The 18,059-nt window shown below is 40.8% G+C and overlaps 1 protein-coding gene across 2 annotated transcripts in view; it reads right to left on the reverse strand.

Annotated features, from left to right (window-relative positions):
• The window catches only part of ROBO1 (roundabout guidance receptor 1), a 1,555,637-nt gene that overhangs the window by 354,209 nt on the left and 1,183,369 nt on the right, over positions 1 to 18,059 (reverse strand). For both annotated transcript variants that reach the window (XM_086934074.1, XM_086934075.1), the window contains one exon: positions 10,205 to 10,531. In XM_086934074.1, coding sequence (XP_086790200.1) covers positions 10,205 to 10,531 — 327 coding nt within the window. The remainder of the gene's footprint in view (positions 1 to 10,204; positions 10,532 to 18,059) is intronic.

Genomic DNA, 18,059 nt, shown 5'->3' on the forward strand with positions numbered 1-18,059 from the left:
GGCAGAGGAGATAGTGTTGCCAGCTAAAACAAGCCGCCCAATTAGAAGTTATCCTCAGGTCTAATGGTTCATGAAGGCATTAAGGGTGAACATATCTAGATGCAAGGGCCTATAGACATCTTGGAGACAGGCCTACAGTGAAGAGAGTAAGTACGTTTATAAAAACGCACTCAGAATCACGGTAACTGCAGAGCTGCCCGGAGGACTTTTTATTCAGAGCAAATAACTTCCGCTAACAAGTGTCCCAAAACTATCTTTAGAGTGGTCAAGGACCTCTCTGATCCCAATAGGTTTCCATCAGCACCAATACTGTCCCAACATAAATTTGAGGAGCTGGCACTTTTTTTGCTAAGAAGGTGTCAGATATTCAAAGCTGTCTAAACAGAGGAAGAAAGGCTGCATCACCTTCCAGCATTATTGTGGGCTCTCCAGCCAATGGAGAATCATCAGGATCAGATCTGAGTCAAGCACGTCAGGAATTAAAAACCTGGAACTTACTGGACCTGCCTGGGTTTTTGGCATATCATCATCAATGAGGTCAGGCTCACAGAGAGACCCTCTTCACCCTGTGACGCTCAGCTCCTTAAATCAAGATATCCTTCAGCTGGTGGTGGGACTCCTTAATACATCCTTAATGGAGGGGCGGAAGCCACAGGCATATAAGCCTGCCTTGGTTCAGCCCCACCTGACTTGGACCACAACAACTAGGACAACTATACACCAGTCTCAATGCTTCATATCATGGCCAAAATCAAGGAGAAGCATGTCAACAGACAACTCCCCACTTTCATTGATGCCCAGACCTCCCTACACCATTCGCAATCAGGGTTTAGGAAGGGAAACAGTACCTAACCCACCCTTCTAAAATTCACATAACATCTAAGCCGGCTCCTGGATGGGGGTCGAGGCGGCTGCGCTGATCCTTCTTGATCTCAGCACCGCATTTGATACCATGTCTCAAAAGATTCTCCTAAAGAGATTGTTGGAGGTGGGACTCCAGGGCATAGTGCTTTCCTGGAGGACATTCTGCTTGTTTCCGGTGATCTCAGCCAGTACCTCCTCCAAGCAACACACCTTACTACATGAGTCCCTCAAGGTTCATCCCCACATCCAGCACTGTTTAACATCTAAGTGTGTCCATTGGCAGACTTAGTCGGTAGTTGTGGAGTGACTTTATTTTCATATGCAGATTATTTTCTCTCTGTCATCTGCCCCAAATTACAACTCTGAGGCACTGAACTGCATGGGCGTGGTTACAGTTGCGGGGTGGATGAACAATTACTCACTCAAACTGAACGGCGATAAGACCGAGGTACTGGTACTGGGAAAAGATCAGTCAAGATGGGGACCCCAACACTAGCTGGAAACCCTTGGTCTTCTGCCGGAGCGAGTTACCAAGGTGAAGAACCTTGGATTTGTGCAGGACAAGGAGCCGTCCACGAGACCGCAGGTGTCGAAGGTGACTGCAACCTGTTTTGCCCTCCTGAAATGGCTGCGGAAGATGATCTGGCCTCTGCCTTTTTGCGCTCAAGGAATGGTAAACCAGGCAATTATTAAGTCAAGACTGGATTACAGTGGCCCTGAATTCGGCGCCAGAATGTTATACAGATATCTGAAAAGCACTTCCACTAGCACCTCCTTTGCCATCTGGCAAGCGCGACGCAGCTCCAGCAATTCTCGGGGGCCCTATTTAGTTAATGCTGCATCAATCCTTACGCCTGCTTCAGGCAGGCGCAGGGTTTTGACGCAGCATGGGCCTAAAAGTGACTGAGTGAAATCTTGTAGATTTCACTCAGTCACTTTAAGGAGGCGTTCCTGCACCGGAACGACAATGCGTTTTTTTGAAAAAATAATTGTGACCTTTCCTCAAAATTATGATCTAAAGATAATACTTGTAAATGAAAGTGCATGTAAAAGGGAAGATGTCCCAATCCAATAAGTGATTTAGGGAGGTACCAAACAACGTGATAGTATGCAAAAATCGGATTATTACACCATGACTAGGTGTATTTCATTTTGGGAAAAATTGCCTCCCAATGATGAGAATTTTAATAAGGTTTGTGGCACTTGTAGGAAACTGACATAGATATTAGGTGACATTAGAACATCACTGACCAACTATGACCACATCTGTGCATTGGAAAAGTGTGTGGGTGTGTGTAAGGTTTAGAGATGTAACTGGCGCTGAGAGGTGGGAAACTCAGTGCAGAGCTGGCAGCAACTGGACAGAACGTCCTGCATTATAAGTGGAAGGGAACAGAAAAAGGCGAGGGCACTAAGGTTGGCACACTCAGAAACAGGGCACAAGATTAAACAAGCATTGGCATAGCCAAAAGGTCTCGCCTTTGGTACATTATAACTGTTTAGCCATGCAACGGTTGATGTTGTTGCACCAAGGATATTGTGCTGCATAACTAAATGCTTATAAGGTCCCAAAAGCGAGACCTATTGGCTATGCCAATGCTTGTTACTTATAGCCTTTAACACACATTCCTTTACTACGTATCTGGTAGTAAAGGAATGCATGGGGAAGGCTATACATGGTAACCACGCATGCGTTGTAATGCATGCGTGGTTATGGTTCTGCATGGGAACGGCCACATTGTAGTGGCTGTTTCCCAAATTAAAATAGGTGGAACACTACGGAAGAGAAGGGCTAGAGAGGCGGAGAAGTTAACAATTCTGCACTAGAGAGACAGAAAGAATCAAGCGAAAGGAGAGGAGAAATAGAAGAAAGATAGAAAAGAAAGTGATAAGAAGGAATAGATGAAAAGAAGAGCGTGACAAAAAGACAAGTGCCTAAAAAACGGAACGGGACCCTAAAGACGAAGGAAAAAGAAGAGTCGGAAAGAAGTGACCGGAGAGATGTTAGAAGGGCAAGAAAGAAACGAGAAAGAGAAGCTGAAATAAGAGAGACAGGAAGAAGAGAGAGACAGAGAGAACTGAAGACTGATATCGGAAACACAGAGAGGGAAATGGTGATGTAAGAAAGGTGAACATAATCGTAATTAAAGTGAAAAAAGAAAATGAAAAATGAAAAAAGAAAAGTAAGGTAGGGGAACGAGACACTTGGAAATTAGTAAAGTAATGGCAAAGGAATAAAGGGAATGAGAGAAGAGAGGGCAGCAAAAAGTGAGCGTCAGAGAGAAGCAGGAGCGGAGAGACAGAGAAGAAGGGCTTATACAAGATAGACTAGGACATAAGAGAAGAAAAGTGAAAGCTGGAAAGTATCAAAGAAAGAAAGACAGAAGACGAGAAAACAGAGTGAAAAGAAAGGTGGGCAGCGAGGAGCGGCTCAGAACTGAGAGCTTGAGATCAAGTTAGAGAGTAAAAAGGAGGATGACGAAGTATTGCGGAAGAGTCTAACAGAGAGAGCGAAAGATCCCCGGCAGAGAGTGATGTTGAAGCCATAATTACAGTTGCATTCTCGATTTATCTCCAGCGTGCCCTGCCAGCACTGTCCGCATGCTGAGGCACCTGATTACATCCTGCTGCAATTAATTCAGACGTGGACATGGTTCTAATCACCAAGCTTTGCTGTACTTTTTTTAAAAAAACAAAGGAGATTCTTATTTTTCATTTATAATGCTTCCATTTTCAGAGGATGAAGAGAGACAAGCGAATACGTATAAATTGACAATTGTTCTTGTACTTGGCTAATATGTAGGAATGGTATTCACGAGGAAGAAGTATAAAAAAACAACAAAGACCAAATAATGGAAAATAAATACGCAGAGCCATTTCAACTGGTGCTACCACTAACCTGTAATTAGCTAAGTGGCCGCTAGAAGGCAGACTCAAAGAGGATAAAATATTGCACTGAGTGTTATCTTCAGGTTAAGCTCGCAGTTTAAACAGGAATAGTTAGCAAAAATCTTATTCTGGAAATTTGCTTTTAAAGAAATAAACACTTTGCGAACAGCTCTCTTCATGCAGAATTTGAGTGGCTCCACCCGGGGATTTAAGAAAACAGGGTACGTGGTATTTATTTACCTGCCTCTACTTTGTGCCGCCCAGCTATGGAAACACTGCAACAAGGAACAACTAAACAACATTTTACTGACCAGTTACCGCGGTCGCCCTTCTTTCCCCATAGAGAATTTAGAAAATCAATTTGGGCAGCAGTGAAGATTCAGACACATCATTCATCATTTTGATGGCCAATTAGCATCATAAGTGAGAGCAAAAGCACAATACTAAAAAAGACAATAAAATGTAATTGTGTATGAACAGTGATGAGTGTGAGTGACCGCAAGAAAAAACAGTGTGCAAATAAGAGGAAGTTTACAGTAAATGGAAATAATGGGAGTGAAAAATAGAAATATTAAAAAGACGCGAGCACAGTGGAGGGCGAGGAGGCAACATAGGGGGCGTGATTACAAATGCCACAGGAGAGGGGAGCAATAGGAGAGTGGCGGAAGCATCAGGGGGGCAGGGAATGCGTGGGGGGAAGGGGAGCAACACCCGTGAAAGACAGATGGCTGCTGCACGCGTGCACGCTCACGTGAACGCAAGCGCCAGGCCAGCCAGTAGCACTTTGAAAACTCACCTTACTAAATGTCTCGCAGAACAGCGCATGCACTGACTCAGCGAGACCTAAAAATGAGGGTAAGATGTTTTTCACAATCTGACATTTTTCTGCGATGAAAAAATTGAAAATATTGTGAATCTTCCTGTTGCTGTTGTATTCATTAGTCAACTGTACCTCAATGAACCAAGCACCAGGAATTAAATTTGGCTCTGGAAATGAAGGTAAATCAGTTTTCCAAAAGAGCTCAAGGAAAGACATTGATAGGATAATGCTATACCTGGAAACATTATACACGGTATTCCTTTCGAAAACATTGTGTATCCATGTGGATTCCTTTAAGATGAGCTTTGGAGAAAATAAATAGTTAACCACTTGATGAATTCCCTATTCCAGATTCTATCTTGCCTCTAAAAACAATTCACTTTCTAGTTTCTATTTATCCTTCTTATCAATTAAACAAATGCATACAGAAAACGACAACAAATTGGTAAGTGAACGAGCACCTGCTACAAAAGTGACTGCCACTCTATCTTTGAAGTAAAGTCTCTCATGCATTTCCCGTTGTTTGGAAGATGCTCTTTTTGAACAGTTGATTTCATTTGCTCATCCTGTGTATATATGACCATATTTTTCAATCTAAGCAGTAGGGATTTACAGAAGGGGGAACTCTAAGCAGTTTACTGCTTGTTAAAAGATTTCTTATTGTTGCCCCCACATCAATACCCTATATCATTCTGACAGCTATGATGGGGTCTCAAAGAAGCAGCACTTGTTTCAGTGCATACTGTGTATATTTTAGGTGACATTGACACCTCACTGACCAAAAATGGCCACTTCGATTGGCTAGAATCACAGGGACGGTGTCCTTCCCGGTCAGCAGACCACCAAGTCTGTGCTCCCGTTTATTTATTTTTTCAAATCAGGCGCATTTTCCTTACAGGAAAAAAAAACACAAACCTGCCTACTCCTAAAAAACGTTTTCTCAACATTCACAAAGTGGAGAGGGTGCATTGGAGACCACTTCAAGCTTGCGAATGGCATAACACATCCTTTGAGGAAGCATCAAAATATGAATGTTTAGTGACCCGACTACAGTCATAAAAAAGATAGATATAATATTAATACCTACCTAAAGGGATGTCCTTAAAACACCCCTTCCAAATAGCGATCAGGTTTGCATTAAGTGTTACTGAATTGTAATTTGGGTTGAGTGAATACAAAGATTTGTCACTTTGTGGTCGCAAAGGCTGCTATTTTATGAATCAGAGCCTTTGCAAATGTATAATTGCTTTGTACATGAGGGCCCAAGTTCTTAATACCACAATAAAGATTTACCCTGGTACATTACACATTACACAAGCCCATGCCAATGAGTATCTTGCTCCCCCACCTCTCGTTCTTTTATTTCCTCCAAATTTCTTAAGATGGATAGTTTGGATGACTGTGCATACTAGTGGGTATTAAGAAACAGAACTCTCTCTATTCCTCATACAAAAATAACTGAAGAAAATATAGGCTTCTTCCTGGCCTCATTTTGCCTTAGACAGTTGTTAATGAAATGTGGCTAATTGAATCAGTGATTTTCCACTACAGAATTGAGGTCACTGCCATTTCACAAGTGAGCGCCGCTCATGATGCATTTACCTTGATAGTGTTGTCAAAAAAGAAAAAAAAAGTCTGTGCAGTGGAAAATTAAAAAAAGAGAAGAATCATAATTTAATTAGTCCTTACAAAATGTGCTTCTTAAACAGTCTTATTTTGTATTCAATAATGTGCTAAAATCTACTTTGTTCCGAATAATGTTCATATACAAGGATTGCCCAATTTATTCAGGAGCTAATTTAACCAATTTATAAACTACTGACTAGGATAAAGGCTGTTTTTAAAAACGTACTGGAGACAAAGAACATTTCCCAAGACCAATTACACAAGCTTTGGTATCATTACCAACATAGTCTTAAGAGATAATGATTCCCTTGAGTGCCACACACATTTCACACTTTAAGAATGGGCTTAGCATGATCCAATTAGTTTAAGAAGTGTGATGTGTGTTCGCGGCCATACGAGTGGGTCACCACAGGACATGTCATCTGCTTCCAAAACAATGTTTCATGAGTTTTGAGGAGGATTTAGGAAACAACTTCGAAAGTGCATAATTAACTCTACAATGTGTAACATTCACGGTTGTTGTGGGAGAAAAATGAAAAGACAAAAGGCTGCATTACAGCCAAAAAAGCCTTTCATACAAACAGAAAAAAACAAAGAAAGCATGGTAGCGTGAAATTAAGAATTTGACACAACGATAAAAGAGGGTACAAGCGGGTGGATTGGGGGTGGCAGGGGAGCAGGTTCATACTGGTAGTCTATACTTATATTTGTAATGGAATAACTGGTATCGCATGGGTATATTTATAAACCCTAACTAATGAGTTCCTCCAAATCCTAAGACCTAGTTTCATTGGATGGTAACTAATTTGCATTCTTGCAAGTACCACACTCCACTGTGCTTGTACTTAATGATTTCTTGTATGGACAAACTGAAGATATGAGTATCAGTTTTATTTGAAAACATTTTGCATTTAATTGAAAGAAGTGGCAGGAGTTTGTGAAAAGATTTCTCAACACGTTAGACCAAATCACAATGAAAAATGCTATGCCTGCACTGTGGAATAATCGTTTCATTAAGATGAGATGAACATTTTGAGTTTACGAAACTGCAATCTCAGTCTTCTCACCTTCTGTATATACACAACAGCAGGGGAGCTTCTCACTCTTTGGAAGACACCTTACACATAACTGCTTTTCGAAAGGCAGAATATAAAAACTTCAAGTAACATAAAACGAATGTAGGGAGTTCCCAGATGCAACTAAACTGTATCTGACTCAAAACGTGTGCAACTTTTATTACAAAATAAACTACAAAGACACATCATGGCTGTTTGACTGTTTCTCTCGCAAAGCATGGCTATACCTGCGGAATTATCTGAGACAGCTGGATAAAATGAAAGAGATGCTAACAGAGGCTCTCTTACTACAAAACCGGCCTCCAAACACTCCAGCAGTCTGGCCCTGATGCTTCTAATATTTTCAGGAATTCAGGAATGATTTTCACTGTCTTCCTCCAGATTCTTGAAAGATAGCAGTTCAGGTGATTATATTTTTTCACCGGGCTATGGTAACTCTCTCTATCTTGGTCTTCCCTTCTATCTCTTAACATGTTTATAGTTCAAAAGGATGTCGCTAGTCATCTTTGGATTTGTCTAGGATCTCACATTATCCCTATCTTAAAGCATTATACTGACTTGAAGTTCAGAAAAACCTCAATCTTTAAGAAGATTTTGCTATGACTTACTCGAGTAGTATTCCTGATTTCCTGGGGTAAACACGACTCCTCCTGGAGCACTCCTGAAATTCATGACCATGCCTTTATTACTACAAGAGTTGGTCACATCTAGTTGTAAATCATCCTTTGTAACACCGGCCCTTATTATTTGCCTTAGAGAAATCTTCCACTCTGGGCTGCTCCAGTAACATAACCTGTTCGAAAGTTATCATCCATCACACAATTTTGATCTTCAACATCTCTAACCCTCTGCAATATTCTGTAAAGAAATCTAGCCAAGAGGGCTGTTTTTCTTTTATAATGTTGGCAAGATATCAAACTCTACTCCTTTCCAACTGTGGGTACAAAACAATCTGTCTAGGAAATCTATAAAGACATGACAATCTGTTTAGGAAATCTATAAAGACATGGTTCCTCTTGTCCTTGGCACTTTTCAGTGACTTGCCAGCTACCACATTATATGCTATCTAAAAATCTAAATTATGTAATCTAACCAATCAATAATATCTGAAGTAAAGATGTTCTAATTTGTAAAAGAATAGGTTTAAATCTCACTCAGAAATAACCCAATTCCTTTAAGGTGTTCCCGAAAATTTCAAGAAAGATGCCTGAGATTTCAAGAAAACTTTCAACATTCTGGAAAGAACACTTGAAAACATATTTCTTTAACCGTTATCTGTCATGAGGACAAATTGCCAGTGATATCTCTACCTCTCACCACATCCTTCTGCTCCCAGTCTCTCCTTTCCTTGCTCCCAAAATCCAAATTAAAAATAATTATTATACCTTTAGTTATTCACTTAGGCCTGTGTTGTCTCTTGTTGACACCTTGCTTACCATCCTCATCCTTCACCTAAAAATGATTCAACTGTAATAATACTCCTGTGACTAACAGTGTTTTCAGTACAACACAAAAACCAGTCTGGTGGCATAGGTGCACTACAAAACATGTCAAACAAAATAAGTATAAATAAAAAAATGAACAGGTTTCATTGGGTATCAAATTAACCAATGAATAAGAGACAAATAAATTGCCTGTTTTGAAGTGTTTTAGACAGCTTTGCCTATGTATGAAAACAATAACTCATGTGCTCTCATGTACTAGTCGCAGAGCAGAGAAAGAAAAAATGTGTGAGCATTTGAATTTTCAGATACTAAAGAACTTGTAAATGATCCACAGTCAACATTTAGGAAAACATTAATCAACCACTGAACCCCCAGAAAGGGGCAGGATAGCACACCAACCACTGAAGAATCAGAAGTTCAGGTGTTCATGAAGAATGCGGCCTAAAGCATCAGCCACTTTTAAAATACCTTATAAACTAGAGCCCACACGCCAGCAGTGTTCATTGCAACAGAAGACCACGTGTCAGAACCTCTTGCACCTCATTCACCTTTTCCCCCATGATCGACAACCATGCGCCTCGCCAACCATAAATTCTGGTCCACGTGTAATCATTCCAGGCAGACAATAATTTGAATATACCATGATGGCCATAGTTGTGTGCTATACATCAGTAGCGGCTCGTGGAGGGAGTGCCGCGGGCGGGTGGGGGACGGGTAAGGTGGGGGGTAGTAAACTCTGGCTCACGGCCGACCAGAGTAAAGTAAAGAAATAAAGAAATACAACGAATTTCATTACGCTCCCTGAAGCACCAAATGCGTTTCAGCACGCGCAATGAAATTCGTTTTATTTATTCATTTATTTACATTACTCCACCCCCCCCACCCTACCCCTCACCTGCCCCGCTGCACTCCCTTCACGAGCCGCTACTGCTATACATTTGCCAGATAACATAATATATTCAGCTGTGACTTCCTCTTATATTGGTGTCAAGATTAGGAGTTTGTAAGTTTCTGAACAGCCAGCTGCATGTCATTTTCAGGACACAGCAAAAAGGATTTTTGGGGTTTTGCATTTTTTCTTGGGGCAAGGACAGAAAGGAAAGCCTAACTCTGTGTTACAAATATTGATTCTTGCCATCCATGTCACTGTAGAAAACACTTGAGAATTCAGAAGATAAAGCTGGGAAAGAGCAAAACATATTACATCCACTGTAAATTATAAAGTACAATTCCTTTGAACATTTGGAGCGTAATAGCACAAAACTATCCATTACCTTCTAGTCCAAATTACCTCAAGAAGCCATACGCTCAATACACTCATCACTTAACAAAGATAATGTAGGTGCTGCTTAGTAAAATGTTTGGAAAGGATAGCATTCTCTAAATTTATGTTTCAACCATAAACTGACTAGTTGAACATTAAAGGATTGCAGAGATAAAATAACAGCAATATGTTCTCAAATATTAGAGACTTCAGTACTTACATGCAACTTCCAGTGAAGCGTTGTGGCTCACTGCTTCCCCGAGGTAATTTCTGGCAACACATACATAAACTCCTTCATCTGGTCTGCTCTTCCGCGCATGTACAATGCGCAAGAAAAACAAAGATCCACTGGGCAGCAACATTCGATGTGATCGGGGATCATCTTTGTCAGTCTCTACACGTTCTCCACCTTTATACCATTCAATCGTGGGAGTAGGCCTTCCTTCTGCCTTGCAGTTTAGGGTTGCTGGTTCTCCTTTCGAAACAATAAGGTCTGAAGGATGTTCAACAATGCGGGGAGGGAAATCCTCTTGACGAAGACGTGATCCTGGAAGAAATGTAAAATATATACTAAATGTTAACTGCTAATTTTACGACTCATTTTTGATTTGTACATTGATTTGAAATTCTACACTTGGCTTGGGACCAACATTTACATAGTTCATATTCAATGTACTTTTCAGGTAATAAGGCAAAAGGCAATCACACATTCAACTTTATAAAATATTTATAAATGTTCACTACATACAAGATACATTTTTCTAGTTGAATTGCTGTCCCTCTTATAATCATGGTGCCTTTGAAAACTATTTCATACACAATAAAGTAACTTCTACTGGTGATAATTAGCAACCACTGCACATTGTGACTGTAGTTATGGGACGACATTTGCACTGAAAATATTACCCCCACCCCATCCATTCAGTGTTTATTCACTTAATGCCTATAACATACATTGCTCCTCCATTCTTTTGCTATTCACAGGATTATACTTCTGAACATTTACTCACATGATCTGAGTTAAAATAATAATAATAATAATGTCCTTACATCGAGTGTTGCACTACTGTTGTGTCTGCTCATACAATCTGCATATCCTAGTATGCTGTTAAAGGCATGTTCATGTGCCATGAGTCATATAGTAACACTGAGGGTGTTTATACAATGCTGTATGATGAAATCTTTGACCTCTATGTCTATTTTTCATTTCTCCAGATACTTGTGTGTTTTGTGACTTCATACATACAGCATTGCACAAAAGTGTAAATCTCCTCCACCACAAAGTCCTTGTTTCTAACTATGCTTCCTGTGTAGACTCATGGATGGCTTTCATCCTACACCAGGTATGTATATTATCGGCACATATGAAAATCCCACATATCATGTACTGTTTATGATTATGGTCACTGCTTTGAGAACTGGGAGGATTGGCAACTTGTTAGCATATGAATCTACACACATTTGTGTTTATCATGTAGAATGACTCTAATCTTGGGTTCCAAAATGACTCACATGGCAAGGTTATTCAACTTAAAACTTCGGTGTGTAGCGGAGTCAAATGATTTATTGAAGTCACCAATCACTGCCTTGTGAGAGGTCTCCGATCTTACACTACATACATTTACTCTGATTTGTCTGGCAAGGGTTTTGCAGTGTTAAGCCAGCCTCCTCTAGAATTATTATTCACAATTATTTCACAATTCTACTATATTTGATCCTATTACATTTCCCTCTGAATATGAACTGTTACTCAGTCTGCAGTTGCTAGGGCACTTTCTAAATCTAGCTGCCTTTCTTACCTCTAGCAGATTTGTTGAAGATGTTTGATCTTGGGGTGCACCTTGTATGCACAGAAATTAAGAAGCGAACCAATGAGGTGGCTCAGTGATCTAGAAGTTGCTTATATAAACACTATTAATATTATTAATATTGCTGTTGGTATTACTGTTATTATCATTATTAACAGTGATAATATTATATCTGTTGCTACTACTATTATTATTATTATTAGTAGTAGTAGGAGGAGTAGTAGTAGTAATTATTATTAGATATATTTAAAATTTACCGCTAACAGTCTTACATCTTTCTGATGTTTCACATCCTAAAAGTCAAATGTTTAAAACTCTTCCAAAATATTTAATTGGAATACAACATTTCACATATAGAAAGTACATAATAGTAGAGTGAAAGTTGTGATTTCAAAATTTCTAAATCTTGTAGTCTTCATTGAAGTAAACCTCTGGACATCTAATAAGATAAAGTCATGTTTGCTAGCATGGAAATAGAGAGCTGTTGTTATTTTATGTTTCGATATTTGTAGATTGCATGGTTATTACATTCAGAGTTTCCCCACACTAAGATTCCAAAAACAACAGTGGTCCAATACACAAGAATGACTAAGGTCTATTAGGACTGTATACAAAGCCAGGTCTTAAGATTCTTCCAAAAAAACACTTCTGAGCATTCCTGTCTCAAATCGGTCAGGAGAGTGTTCCATAGTTTGATTGCCAGAAAACTGAATGAGCAACCTCCCATTCATGCTCTTTCCACCCTAGGGATCACAGTGAGTGCTGCTCCAGTAGACCTGAGACATCTACTAGGATGATACGGCATGATCAGGGGGTGAAGATATTGGGGTCCTTTCAGTTCAGGATCTTGTGACAGAAGCATAGATCCTTAAAACATACTCTTTTCCTGATAGGAAGCCAATGAAGTTTGACGAGTGCTGAGCCGTTGAGTATCTAGGAATGTTTAGCAGCATCCATGCTGCAGCACTGTGAACTCTTTGTAGCAGTCCAAACCTACCTTATGTGGCTCCAAAATAAAGCACATTATAATAGTCCAGTCTAGAGACCAAAAGGGCTTAGACTCCTGTCTTCCTGGTCAGATTTGGAAGAAGACCTAATATCCTGTGTAGCATTTTTAAGATGCCAAAGCAGACCCCGGCAAAATAGGCTATCTGGCTGTCAAAAGAAGGAGTACTGTCAAACCAGAAGCCAAGGTTCTTAACTTTAAGTTTACGAGTTGGGGTTGGCCCTAGAGCATCTGGTCACCATGCAGTGGACCAGATCAAAGGCTGTTTCTCCAGAACCAGGACCTTGTTTTATTCAGAATTCAGTTTAAGACAAATGTAGTCCATAAATTCTGCTACACCAAACAGACATGATCTAAAGCAGGCTGCAGAAGTTCCCTCATCTTGCGTCAAGGTGATGATTAGCTGGGTGTCATCAGCATATGACAAGATTAGGTGTCAATCTGTCAGCAAAAGAATTTAAACACCACAACAAAACCTCTAAGAATATGGGATAAAAAGTTGTTACAATTTGTGGAATGAGAAGAATTACGCTGAACAGGATCAGAAAATGTGTCAACTATGGTACTGCAGGCACATATAGAAAGTGGAACTCTTAAGAAACATTTGCCTTTGTAACTGCAGAGCCACAGAGCACATATTTTAAGTAAAATTGATTTAAGTGGGCTTCCACCTAGATTAGTTAAAGGGGTGTGCTCCAGGTAACTCCACTGAGACAGTAAGCAAAATTCACACTGTGAAATATGAATAATATGTAGCTTCCATGAAGGTCTCCTGTTAAATATTAATAGCATACTTAAATAAAATAATAGCTTGATAAGGCTTAAATATTTAATTAAACAAAGATAAATATTTGTATATAGCCCACTTTGGTAACACTCAGGTTCATAGCTACATTTCAAGACATTAAACGTTGAACATAGATGATTCGTTTTTCATAATAATCGTGCACGCATTATCAAACTACAGGGGAAATTAACTTTTGAGCATTCCTTTTTATGCGGTAAGAGAATATATTAATACACAGGAATATTTAGCTTACTCTGTATTCACTATCATTTTAATTGCCTTGCCCGTTGCGCTCAAAAGTATTATGCAAACCTCTAATGTAGTGTATTGGTAGTGATTCCAGTGTCTGTTGACTTCTGTCATAATATGAGATTTTGGTGGTGTGGCTGTTAGCTGGAATTTTCACTGTAATGTAGGAGTGGGAGCAGTGCTTACAGACAGTATTATTAGATATAAAGCTTTCCTAAGTTATATTCATTAGGACACATAACCTTTTGAATATGTAGGAGTGACTTGGTGGCACATTTGACAAATCAGTTTTTATGGAAGTTCTGAAAAGTGAAATCCTAACAATGCAGGCACAGGAGAAGGGGACATTGCTGAAGATCTGTCATTTGTGCACTATTATGTGTACTGAATCGAAAAATAAGGCAAAAAGGGATAAGACATAGAGCTTCGGGAGACAGTAGCTTACCCAGAGTAGTGAGGAATACACATTTTTAGCTAGACTCTATAAGCCCATGGATGACTTGTGATGAGTGTCTCCCATACATGATCTTTGAGAAAGAGAGAGTGTGAGAGAGATCTGTGACCATTTCTGAGGGATGTCTTTTAAAATGCAGTGGCATCTTATATATAAAGGTACCTGGGTATGTAAAAGATGAGAAAACAATGTTCCTATTGTAAATGTTTAGAAAGATCACAGTTTCAAAGTTTAATCTGTGCATCTTACATTGTAAACTAAGAAAATGGTAAGCAGGTGCCTATTGTCATTCTTGTGATTCTCCTTGTCAAGCCACCAGCCTTGTATCACCATGTTTCAATTTGTATACATTCCTGGTAGTGGACTACAGTCTCTGTGTTCCTTTTTGCATTACCAGCACCCGTAGGGTGTTCACCTAGTTAATGGCGGTGGATGCAGCTCATCTGCAGAGATCAGGCGTTGCAGTATTCCCATAGGCAGTATTCCCCTATCTCAATGACTGACTGTTGAAAGCGGGCTAGCCTCTGGCTGTTGTCTCACTCCTCCAGACTACAGCGGACCTCCTGCACTTGCATTGGTTCTCTATTAATGTGCTAAAGTAACACCTCACTCCCTTTCAGATGCTCCCTTTCATCAGAGCTGTTCTGGACAGATTCAGGCATATCCTCCCGAATGGCGAGTTAAGGATATTCGGGCTATGATATCAATGTTACAGCCTTTATCCTGGATTTCAGTGAGACTGTCTCAGAGGATCCTGGGCCTCATGGCCTCCTGCTTGTGGCACATGTACCCTGGCATATGTAAGCTCCGCAGTGGGACCTGAAATTCAAATGGGTGCAGCATCATGAGAATCTCTCCAACATGGTCCAGATTTTGGGGGACCTTCAAAAGAACTGCAGTGCTGGTTAACAAACCACAATTGGGACAGCAGCAGATCCCTCTTCCTTCCCCAAGCAGATCTGAAAGCGGCAACAAATGCATCACTCGTGGGACTGTGAAAAGAGGCGTAGTTACTGGAAGCCTTGCTTCTCGTAAGCAGCGGCTATAAGTACAAAGTGCGTGTTTTCGCACCACTTTCAGTTTCTCAAAACACATAAATAAAAGGCATTGTCATTTAACAATGTCAATAGCTCAAACTCTCGCAAATGCAAGACCTATTGCATTGCAAATGCTTGATATTAAGTGATCCTGACTAGACATCCAAAGCGGTCTCTTTGCCAGTCCTAAAAATGGACTTAATATATATTATTTGTAAATATTGTGGTGACACGAAGTTTGCAAGATATCTAAGGCGGTGTCTAGGCCAGACCTAAAACTGACACTGTATGTATTATTTATGATTATAGATCACACGGGGCTGGAAAACCGCTAAAACTGTCTCTAGGCCAGGCATAAAAAAATGTACGCAATATGCAAAAACTGGAAAAAACTTCTCAACATCTGGTAGAGATGCATGCTAGCATATGTTGTGCACATTGACTCATCCCTTTGATCAGGGTAGGCCCACTGGTGTCTGTGTGTGTATAGATTTCTTAGGTTTCCAGAACTACATGGATATCATTTTCCAAAGAAAACACTAAACCCAAGTTCTTTTTCAAAAAGAAGGCTGATGTTTACAACGAAAAACCAAAGGTGATGATGGACGGAGCGTTGACAATACAAACACTCACCCCCAGTCAACTGATCTGGGTTTAATCCATCACCTCTCTTTAGCTCACTCCGCCACCCCAGTTCAGACATGGCCATATGCAAATCAGTCTGACCCTGTGCCTCATAGGAACAGTCCAGCCCGAACTGCCAAGCCATGTCTTCCCTGGACCGGAATCAAGCTTCCCAGGACCGGTTTCTGGCATTACAGCCGTCTTCAGCCGGGCTTGCTTGACTCCAGTGGCAAAGTGAGCAAGGGACTCACGTCTGAGCATACCCTGCCAACTTAGGGCGAACAAAGAAAAACCAAAGGTGATGATGGACGGACCGTTGACAGTACAAACACTCACCCCCAGTCAACTGATCTGGGTTTAATCCATCACCTTTCTTTAGCTCACTCCGCCACCCCAGTTCAGACATGGCCATATGCAAATCAGCCTGACCCTGTGCCTCATGGGAACAGTCCAGCCCGAACTGCCAAGCCATGTCTTCCCTGGACCGGAATCAAGCTTCCCAGGACCAGTTTCTGGCATTACAGCCGTCTTCAGCCGGGCTTGCTTGACTCCAGTGGCAAAGTGAGCAAGGGACTCACGTCTGAGCATACCCTGCCAACTTAGGGCGAACAAAGAAAAACCAAAGGTGATGATGGACGGAGCTTTGATAATACAAACACTCACCCCAGTCAACTGATCTGGGTTTAATCCATGTATTATTTATGATTATTGATCACACAGGGCTGGAAAACAGCTAAAACTGTCTCTAGGCCAGGCATAAAAAAAATGGACGCAATATGCAAAATCTGGAAAAAAACTTCTCAACATCTGGTAGAGATGCCTGCTAGCATATGTTGTGCACATTGACTCACCCCTTTGATCAGGGTAGGCCCACTGGTGTCTGTGTGTGTATAGATTTCTTAGGCTTCCGGAACTACATGGATATCATTTTCCAAACAAAACACTAAACCCAAGTTCCTTTTCAAAAAGAAGGCTGATGTTTACAACGCCTCTTACAGAGAACTGACACAATTCAGCACGGAGAGAGCGCGTGCTACACCGGCGTCCATTAGTAGTATATGAATGCGTCTCACAAGTTCAAGGACTTTTTACAATATGAGAACAGGGCCCATCTTTACTAAAGCGTCCGGAAGAGTCAAATGTCCATCTGTTTTTATCGTTCTGTCGCTCACAACTGAGCCACATATTTTAGCTGGCTTCTGTTTCTCAGCTGAGCATGTAAGGCAGATAAAAGACAAGTCTCTGTTTCCCAAGAAACACTGTCTATCCTTTAATCTGCATTCCTTCCTCCCTCGGATAGTACACTCTGACTACAGTAACCGAATGAAAACAGTAATCAAAGGCTCGCCTGCGCCGAGGAGCCATCAGATGTTTTGAACAGAAAAAAAAGCCACCACGAGACAGGTAAGATTCTTGCATCGAGAAAGCACAGGAACAAAAGCAGCCCTTTTTAGCTCACTGCTAGCAACGCCGCAGAAGTTCAAGTGACAGCCCACTCCATTACAAGGTTCCTATCTTCGAGTTTGGTAACTCGAGAGTGTATTTGAAAGGTGCGCTAAGCTGCTGGAAGGAGAAGAAGACAATAGTTTTATGAGTGGAGATTGGCACTTGGAGAGATTTATCAGGCACACTGCTGACACATTTCCCCAAGGGATATAATGACCTTGACATCAACGTTATAATCTCCCATCCCGCATACACCGCGTTAAAAAGAATCTAAAGAAAATACTTGAGAGTTTTGTTATTTAAGCTCCATTTGTTAGGCTTTCAGCTTGCTAAAAACCATCAATTATTCCCCAGGATCGAAACCCTGCTACAGGCATCAATCCTGTAATTTTCCTGTCAGAATGCTTTTTTGTGAGTGGGATTGTGTCTGCATGTGTGTTTATTACAATTTTACGCACATGATCATTGTGCTCTGTATGCTGCATTAGGCCTCTCACATGCACTCAGTGGTTTTCAAACTAAGGGGCCTAATAGGATGGCGGATGGACCTGCGTCCGTCCGCCACCCCAGAGGAGGAGGGACCGTCCGCAGGGGCAGCTTCGGTCCCTCCGTGCTAATTAGGATGTGACCGCCACCTGGCGGTCACATCCTGTATTTTTAACAT

This window comes from Lissotriton vulgaris, chromosome 8 (assembly GCF_964263255.1).
Source record: "Lissotriton vulgaris chromosome 8, aLisVul1.2, whole genome shotgun sequence".
Taxonomy (NCBI): Eukaryota; Metazoa; Chordata; class Amphibia; order Caudata; family Salamandridae; genus Lissotriton; species Lissotriton vulgaris.